General features: G+C 35.2%; 2 protein-coding genes across 6 annotated transcripts; one reads left to right on the forward strand and one right to left on the reverse strand.

The window, feature by feature from the left end:
• The first annotated feature begins 259 nt into the window (after positions 1–259).
• On the forward strand, positions 260–8562 carry LOC145223784 (ubiquitin carboxyl-terminal hydrolase 44-B-like). Of its 5 annotated transcripts, none has more exons than XM_080090171.1 (9): positions 3502–3788; positions 4176–4236; positions 4591–4751; positions 4960–5029; positions 5185–5333; positions 6065–6123; positions 6403–6560; positions 6678–6919; positions 7105–8562. In XM_080090171.1, exons 5-8 carry the CDS (start codon positions 5318–5320, stop codon positions 6787–6789), a joined length of 345 nt encoding a protein of 114 aa, XP_079946297.1. In that variant the 5' UTR covers positions 3502–3788; positions 4176–4236; positions 4591–4751; positions 4960–5029; positions 5185–5317; the 3' UTR covers positions 6790–6919; positions 7105–8562. The 5 variants fall into 5 exon arrangements, with proteins under 5 accessions (XP_079946295.1, XP_079946294.1, XP_079946296.1 ...); XM_080090172.1 differs by lacking the exon at positions 3502–3788 and adding an exon at positions 3814–4091; XM_080090169.1 differs by lacking the exons at positions 6403–6560; positions 6678–6919; positions 7105–8562 and adding exons at positions 260–1157; positions 1250–1503 and having other exon boundaries at positions 1573–3788; positions 5953–6088.
• LOC145223460 (uncharacterized) lies at positions 2226–5219 on the reverse strand. The gene is made up of 3 exons (XM_080089882.1): positions 5213–5219; positions 4633–4782; positions 2226–3465 (listed from the first exon to the last, which is right to left on the reverse strand). Exons 1-3 carry the CDS (start codon positions 5217–5219, stop codon positions 2444–2446), a joined length of 1179 nt encoding a protein of 392 aa, XP_079946008.1. The 3' UTR covers positions 2226–2443.
• Positions 8563–9115: the final 553 nt, after the last annotated feature.

Here is a 9115-nt window from a genome sequence, read left to right on the forward strand (position 1 = left end):
AGTTAAGAAACTGAAAGACAATTAATAGTCTCTACACAAAAATTCAAAGAAAAGATGTTTGAATAAACATCCTCATATAACATGTATTATGAGAACTGGGAAGTATCAGCTGAGACTAAAATAAACAAATACAAATGCCATAATGGAAATTAAATTTTTCACAAAACAAATCTTTGCTTTTTTATCGGACTTTGGACTTTAATTGCAAATCATTTTACTTGCATGCAATGGGGCACATTTTTTCACAAGGTGGCGCTGCGCAAAATGTCAAATTTGACTGGAGTTGTGATTCTAGCGTCGCACGCTATTGCTAACAAATCGACATCGTAGCATCATGTATTCAGCATGGACTGCTGCCAAACTAAAACTTGAGTTGTGCAAAAGAGGTGCAAAAACAACGGGTAAAAAGGCTGAATTGATAAACAGGCAATTTATTCATTTATTAAAAATAGTTTAGATTTAGAGAGATAAAAATAAAGAAAAATAACACTGGTTTTTCAGTGGTACTGGTATTTACAGAATGCAAATAAGCATGTACAGGAATATACATAGCCGATTTATGTTGAGGAAACGTATAGTTGAGGAATGTTTGAGAAAAAGCATAAGTATTTTTTTGTTCAGGTTGGAAGCATATGACAGAAATCAGAACTTTGTGTCATCTGTCCAAGTTGATCAGTTATGTACTAGTACAGTGTACTGGCCTAGATGTGGATATCAACAGCTTACAAAAGATTCAAAAATACCAGAAATTTCAACAGTTCACATTCAAAATTATTTCAAGTTTCGATCAGCAGCAGACAACATTTGCAACAATAATATTAAAGCCATACAAAAAGGGAAATTGTTAGTGGAAGCTTATCATGTCCAAGCTTGCAGCACAGTTTCAGAAAAGCTGCTTACATATGTCAGTGGAGTAGTACGAGCTTCAATGAAAAAGCAAGTGTCATATAATGTAAAATTAAGTTTAAATTTAGAAGGGTTTATAGTTAACACCACCTGTGAGTGCCCAGCTGGCAAGGGACCCAATGGAACATGCAAACATTTGGCCGCCATTGCAATGGTGCTGGCCAGGTTTGTTGAAATGCATGAAATTTGGATAAACCCAAGTTGTACTGAAAAACTACAATCATTTCACCACCCCAGAGTTATACAAAGAGGTAAAGTGGTTTTTGTAATCTTTACACTGCTTTTTGGACACCGAAATAAGTGTGATCAATAATTATATCCAATAAAAATCTCTGTAAATTAGGTAATGCAATGAGAACATCGAAACTGTTTCCTTCCCATTGGAAGGAGCATGATGACCCAAGGCCACAGCGGTTTCGCAACATGCCCGGTTACCAAGATTTTGTGAGAAGTACAGTAATCAATTACTGTAGCAAATCATCCAAAGACATTAGCATAAGGCATATTTATGGAAGTGCTGACTTAAAGACTGCTACTGTTGATCATGACTATTTTGTTTTGCCATTCCATGAATACTGGGTTGAAAAGTCATTGAAGGTATAAAAAATACATGGCAAAAAATAGCTGTGTTATGTGTCTATCTCATACTTATCATTTATTTATCAGGTATCTGAAACTGAGGCAAAGGTAATTGAAAGGAGGACTGTCATGCAAAGTGAGTGCAAGGAATGGCACCTTCAACGTGAGTGGCGGCTAACAGCTTCACGATTTGGAGACATAATTAATATAACTGATCGAAGGGATATGAGCAAGCTCTGTACTTCAATGTATTCCACTGCAAACATTCAATCAAATGCCATTATTCATGGATATGAGTCAATTGGTTTAACAAAGTTTTCTGAAGATTCAGGAATTGCAGTTCTTTCCTGTGGTCTTTTTATCAGTGTGTCTTATCCCTATTTAGCTGCAACACCTGATGGTTTAGCTTATGATGGCATTGTTGAAATTAAATGTCCATATAATGGCCGCAACTCTAAGATCGAAGCAAACAGTTGCTTTCCATTTTTGGAAGCCAGTTTGGGTGTCCTTCAGCTCAAAACAAGCCACAAATACTATAAACAAGTTCAGGGTCAACTTGCAATATGTAAGAAACCATATTGTTATTTTATTGTGTATACATTTTGTGATATGTTTGTGCAAAAAATTATGTTTAATGTCAACTATTTTGAGAACTGTATGTTGCCTAAGTTGAAAGACTTCTATGACACACAATGGAGACCTTTTTTGGGAGATGTGCTATGTAAGAAAAACACGTAATGTTGTTGGTAATTATTGTATTTTTGATGTGAATCCACAAATCCACTATGAAATATTATTTTCAAACTACCTAGTAAAAAGAGAGCAAAAATAAAAGTTATACCATGAAATACAAGGATCAAATTGCAGAATGGTCAAAAAAAGTACATGAGCACCAACAGAACATACACTTTGTGGTAGGATAACATATACAATTCAGTGGTATGATAATAGAACAAAATTACTGAGCATCATTGACAATATTTCTACGAAAATTGGTAAGCATGAAACAAACAAAAACAATTCTGGAAATGAGGGGAAGCAGTTGATGTGAAATGGTGGTTTTCAATATTTTGTATGTTTTTGCAAGTCCAATCAAACGTTCCACATGAATACGCTTTGAGGCTATTCTCCTGTCTTTAATTACATCGTGTGGTTCCAGCTGAGATTTTCCTTTTAACATAGTAGGAGTGTTCACAAAAACATCAAAATTTGCAAACAAATCTTGAACCATTATCCCACGGTCTGCCATTATACTTTCTTTTGCATTAAATCGTTGGCTTGCTTCCAAATACAGCTCACAGTCTTCAACAATCTGACGATCACTAGCAGAGCCACCATAGCAGTCACTAACATAGGAAACTGTTCCTTTAGGAGTTATTCCAATAAGTGTTTTGACTGTATTCTTGTTTTTATATGTGGAAAAAGTTTGAGATTGTGCAATAACAGCTTCAGGTTTTTCTATTGGTATCTCTGTGGCATCTAAAATGACTCTTGTTGTTGGAAAATGTTTGTAAAAATTGGCAGGCATTGTTTGTTTTACTACTTCTGACGAAGGCCATATGTTAATCTCTTTTAGTTGAAACCATAGGAAATTGATCCAAGTGACAAAGATTTTAGAAACTGTTGATTCTGAAACTTGAAACAAAAAGCTCAAATCTTTGTGATCTTTATTTTGCCGCAGTTTGAGAATTGTAAGGAAGAGTTGATTTTGTGGTGTCAAACAATCACATTGGTGGTTTAAGTGAAAAGCAGATGGACCAAGTAAATTAAAAAACATGTCAAAATGGGAAGAATCATCAAATCCAGTGTAATACTGAATGGCATTTGCATCATCTCTCAAAGATTCATAATTAAAATTTACAGTATGTTTTAAGAGAGTGCATTGTATTTGTTGAGTGCAGTAGGTGGTTTCATTTTTTGTCAAAGAAGTTTTCTCCAACCGAGCAGATTTATCCGTATCTACTACAACTTCTACAAAATCTAACAACAGGGGTTGTGACTTTTTCGTGACACTTGTCACTGTTAGTGACAGGCGTCAATGACAGGGCTGGGGTGTCACTAAATCAGTGACAGGGCGCCATTAAATCAGTGACAGGGCAAAATCAGTGACAGGGCAAAATCGGTGACAGGGCGTTCTTGCGTTCTTGCTTGCGATAGTATGAACACAAGCGAATTTATTAGGTCTTTGCTTGTAAGGGTTTTCTTTAAAAATTGCAAGCAGCAAAGGTTTTAAATCTAAATTTCGTGCAAAAATGTACCTCATGACTTTTTGGTAAAATCTTTAAATTCTGCAAGCAGCAAAGGTAAGTGTGTTTTTGAACTTTCATTGCCTGCCAGGCAGTCTGATGAGCTCTAACAGGGCGAAAAAGGCCAATCAATTTGTTTTAAGTAGTTTTTTTTTATAATGTAAACATGTCTAACCTCTGTTTTGTGCCACATTGTCATATCTGAATATTTAACAATATGTAATGTTATGTGCAAAAAGAGGAGATTATCTGAGTTTCCAAACCAAAAAACGTTTTGTACACATGAAGACCAACACGTTTAAAGCTGCTCAAAAAAATAGTGCATCTAGAATTTCCTAGATCAGGACAATGTTACGAGTGGTAATGTCTTTTTACCCATTTAAACTGATTCTGCCATATTTACACAAAAAATTGTTGATGTTTTTTGTTTTATTTTTTTTGCAGACAGCCACAAACATTTAACGATTGGAAACCCAAGATTTAAAGATAACCAAGATTAACACAAGTATTTGGTTGTTGTTATTGGTGTTTGTGGTGTTGTATTTAATTGCACCTTTGAATTGTGTGCACATATTTGTAATTGTCAATGTCTACTTGGAGATTTAACTTTATACATTATATAACCAGAGATTTTAAAAAATACTGTGTTTCGACAAAATAAAGAAGAAAAAAAATGCAAATGAATCACCATGTTTCGAGTTTGTTAAAAGGGGTTAAATGGCTAAAAAAACAAAATTAAGTTTAATATGGTTCATTATTTTAAAGTTATTTTGTGGCCAACTTAGCCAATTATATTCGCTCTGTGCGATACATTTCTAAGTGTGTTTAAATTGGTATGGATGTTTTATGTGTTTGTTAGGTTAGGAATTCCATAGGTTCTGTAATTTAAATAGCTTGTTACCTGGTAAACAATCAAATTCATTGAGTTCGCAAATTTCATTTGGAAACATGGGCAGGAAGAGTCCAGAAGCTTTGATGAAAGCTGACCAGAAGCAGAAACGCTCTACTGATCTTTCACATGTATGTGTTCGAGCAATCAATAATTGTAGTTCTGTAGTGAATAATGTATTATTGATTCAATAATTCTTGTGTATAACAGTATTTTACTTTAAAATCTCTTATTTGTTGAAATATTTTCAAGTCCGAGTCAGAAAATGCTCTTTTTGTTCATTCTACAAAAAACGTTTTTATTACACACAGTGATTTGTTACCAAATGTGTTATTTCAGGATGGTGTATCAGCAAGCAAGTCAATATCTTACAAGATGCACGTGTTTTAGACTCTCCACAGAGTATGAGGTGTGTTGAAGGTTTAAATGGTTCAGTAAATTTAAAGTCCATTTTTCAATGGTTTTACTAGCTCTGCTGTAAAATATTGTCATGTGATGAGTTTTATCAAAATCCTAAATTTAACTATAAGCATGCACTAATGGGTTGTGCAAATTTTGTTTTAGTTAAGCATTTGCAATTGCAAGCACATACTGCGCATGACTATTGGTGAACGTCATTCAGTTGTCAACCCACAAAGATGGCTCTGCAACACTTGCCTTACAACTGAGTCTGTTTGGACATGTCTAAGCTACCCTAATGTTGCTTGTGGAAGGTAGGAACCATGGTCAAAACACAAAACAAAATGTTCTACAGTCTATAAAAATGAATAAATAATGTGTGGACTGTTTTGGATGACCATTTGAGTATTTATAAAATGGTATATAACCTACAGATATATCCATGAACATGCATTAAACCAGTGGTTCTTAACCTTTTTGGTGTGGTTTCCCATTAAAGTAAATCACCAAGTTCGAATTTCCCCCTCTGTTATTTTTATAATAATGTTTTGTGCCCAACATTAACAAAAAATTATTCTTTAATCAAAAAAATTTTGTGAAGTGATTTTGTCGGGACCTTAAAGGTATACTGCAATCTTATTTATATGTCATGTGCTTGCAATAGTCATTTATCGCATCACAATCAACAGACCAAATGCATTTATTCGTGAACAATAACAAAGTCATTGATACTTTTAGTAATGTCTGTGACGTAACAAACGATTGTTGGATTTTTATGCGCCTTGCAAAACTAGGTGAAGTTAATCTTACATGTTGTTGCGGAAAATATTGTATTAAATTAACTTTCAACGGTTAATTTAATAAAAAAAAGCCCAAGTTTGGTGACTTCTAACTCACATAATTTCCCTCTAAAAACATTAAATTTCCCACTAGTGGGAAATTTCCCACCGGTTAAGAACCACTGCATTAAACCATTATTTGGAATCTGGTCATCCATTAGTGATTGATGTCAATGAACTCTATGTATATTGCTATGCTTGTGAAGAATATGTTCTCAATGACAACAAATCGGGGAACATCAAGGTGCTACGTGAAACTTTACAGGTAGGCAAATTTGCGTTATTATCTTTTTTAAATTGTAGTTGTGTCAGTCCAAACAATTCTGTGGCATGGTTTCTTGGTCGGAAATTGCCTGGAAAATAATTTATGTTGTATCATGTGACAAAAAGTATTAGCTCATAAATTCTGTTTGTAAAATTTCAATAATATTAAGTTAAACAATTTAGGCTGCTTTTGTGCAGTAGGTAAAATTTGAACAGTTTATGTATTGTGTGCCATAGTAAATATTAAAACTTCAATCAGAAATTCTTAACATTTCTCCAGGCAATTAGATACCAAAACTTTACTGGCACAACTCGTAGTGGACACACACTGAGGACAGCCACAATAAGTGCAGATGAAGATGTTCAAATGAGGAGAAGATTACAGCAGCAACAACTTGATAGAGATGATAGACTTTTCACTGCCATTTGGCATTCAAGGTACTTTTTCACACAGTAAAAGTGCACAAAATTGTGTTACTCCAAAAATTCGATGCCCAAATTTGCCAATTTTCATAAGATTACATAATTTTAATTTTTTTTGTCTTTACTATGTAGGTTTGTTCGACAAAGAAAAACGTTCAGAAACTGGCAGAACTATGTTCGTAACAAGGACCAACACTGTCAGAGTGATGACGAACAACCATGTGCTACAGTCACACTACAGTGAAACACAGAACTACAAGAAGACTTCATTGGAAAACTCGATGACCACCTTGAAACCTTGTCAGAATTAAAGATCTGCAACAAGTTAATGCTGATTTTCCATTAAACACAGAAAGGAAGGGGATTGATACAAGGTTAATAAGGGAAATTACACTTGATCCTGTTTAAGGTGTTTTACCAGCATTATCTGTTGTGTGGCAGTGCAAGGTCTGATTATGTGGAAAAAATCCATACTGGTGTCTTATTTCAGTAAAACACCATCTCCAGACTGTTCTGTATTTACTCTATCCAAATTGAATACCACATTTCATTTTTTTAGGTGCTCGGTCATTTGCAAAAGTTCTGCCGATGTTTACTTGCCGTTCGTGACATCGAAATGGATGAAACCACTGGGTGCTACGAAGATCCACAAGTTTCGCCATCAAGCAAGTTATGAGTCGCTGGAAGAAGGTCCACCATAGAAATAAGAGCCATGGCATTTTAGCAGGCTAGTCTTTTGCCAGAAACAATCTATTCGAGCAACTGCTTGTATACAGAAAATTCAGGACAACTCAGGTTTACTTGTAGTAGGGATTTGACTTGAGGACTCAAGTCTAAATCAATGACATTTCTTAGAAATAAGGAAAATAAACTTTTTAAAGACCTTGCCTTTCAAAATAAGGTCAAGTCTTCGAAATAAGAATAGGATGGCGACCCTGAGTATAAGATATACAATATAATTAAGGCAAGTTTAAATCGTTTTATGTAAACAAGGCACTAAACTTTACCAGTTTTAGTTCAATTCCACACAGACTATTAAGATTTTACTTATAGCCTCACTCGTGTTGGTAGTGTACCTCACACTGTGCTTCATGGACAAAGCGCCTCATGGCGATATCCCTGACATATAACTTCTCAATATGGCTGTAGACTAGCCTGCTAAAATGCCATGGCTCTTATAAATGCAAGGCTTTGTTTCATTTGGTATGAAAATGTATTGGTAAGACCATTAAATATTTTCTAGTCTTGGCAATGTCCTGTTTGCTTATAAATTGTGATGTTATGGATGTGTGTATTGGTTTATTCTATTTGTTGTTTTCTTAACTGAAGTCTGTCCACGCCAGATGGTAGATATGGTCACGCCAGATGGTAGATATGGTCAAGTTATAAACCTTTCTTATAATCCGACACACTCCGGGCTGGTTGCTTTGGCAGTTTTGACAGCCTGAAACAATGGGTGGTACTAAATACTGCATGTTACCGTATGTTATTCTGCTTAAAATACTGCATGGTATGTGAAATGCGAGAATACAAGCCCCAACAAGGGAAAATTAGACCAGATTATAGCATTGTTTTAATTACAAACCTTCACCCAACCAGAATAGCTCTAACCGTTAGCGCTTTCAAAAGTTCGCAAAACTATATTTTTGTAAAGGCATATTCAAGTCCTTTACAACTTCCTGCCATGTTATAACATGCGTACCATGCGGTCACATGCGGTATTTAGTACCACCGGAAACAATCGCCTATCAGCGTTACAATTTAAAAGTGTTGATTGGGTGATTGTGGTTTGATTTTTTATTATTTTGCACGTAGCATCCCCCCTAAGATGGGTATTTTTTTTTTGAATTTTAAGTGTCAATTGCATTGTTACAGGAGAGTATTAATCTATATACTGAAAGCTAGAGAATATCGTGTGCTTGCTTAGCTTTTTAAGTTCTTTATCACACCTTGTCTTCACTTTAAGCATTCATAAATTCGTTGTTTTTTGTTCAGTAATAAAAGCTGTCTGAAATAGTTTGTCATGCTTTAGAATTACTGTAAAAGTTTTTGTACCAACACCAATATTTTTGGAAAACTCAAAACAAAAGCTAGTTAAAACAAACAAAAGAGTCATTTAACACAGTAAGTCACTGCTGTAGTCCGGGGACCCCTGGGGCAATTTCTCCCATCTATCTTGATTCTTTGCTAGTCTGTTGTATTCCAAGATCTATTTTCCTGTCCACCCCTGAACATTGCCAAAGCCAGTTCGTTCTGGGCCTGCCTTGTCTTCTTATTCCCTCGTCGGTCCTGTGCATGATGGTGATGTAAGAGTTCTATGGCGACATGTTACATGGCTAACCCATTAAAGCTACGTTAAACAAGATTGGCGACAGTATGCACTCTTGAAATACTCCAAAGTCTTAAACTATTTTAGTGCACTTCCATTGGTTAACACAGCATTGATGACCTTTATATTATACAGTGATTTGATCAGGAGGATCAGGAAGAGACTGATACCATGTTTCTTCATGGTGCTCCACAGGGCCTCTGTGACCAAGTTCTTGATGGTGGTCTCTTTTTTTCACCTA

This window comes from Phallusia mammillata, chromosome 4 (genome assembly GCF_965637545.1).
Source record: "Phallusia mammillata chromosome 4, kaPhaMamm4.hap1.1, whole genome shotgun sequence".
Taxonomy (NCBI): Eukaryota; Metazoa; Chordata; class Ascidiacea; order Phlebobranchia; family Ascidiidae; genus Phallusia; species Phallusia mammillata.

Bases quoted from the DNA above. Each gene is read 5' to 3' on its own strand.
- LOC145223460 (XM_080089882.1), bottom strand. The intron at 3,466-4,632 runs GTAACAAGCTAT...CCCTGTTGTTAG, and splicing joins TGAATTTGATTGTTTACCAG to ATTTTGTAGAAGTTGTAGTA.
- LOC145223784 (XM_080090168.1), top strand. From the start codon at position 521: ATGCAAATAAGCATGTACAGGAATATACATAGCCGATTTATGTTGAGG. The intron at 1,158-1,249 runs GTAAAGTGGTTT...TCTGTAAATTAG, and splicing joins CCCCAGAGTTATACAAAGAG to GTAATGCAATGAGAACATCG. The intron at 1,504-1,572 runs GTATAAAAAATA...TTTATTTATCAG, and splicing joins GGGTTGAAAAGTCATTGAAG to GTATCTGAAACTGAGGCAAA.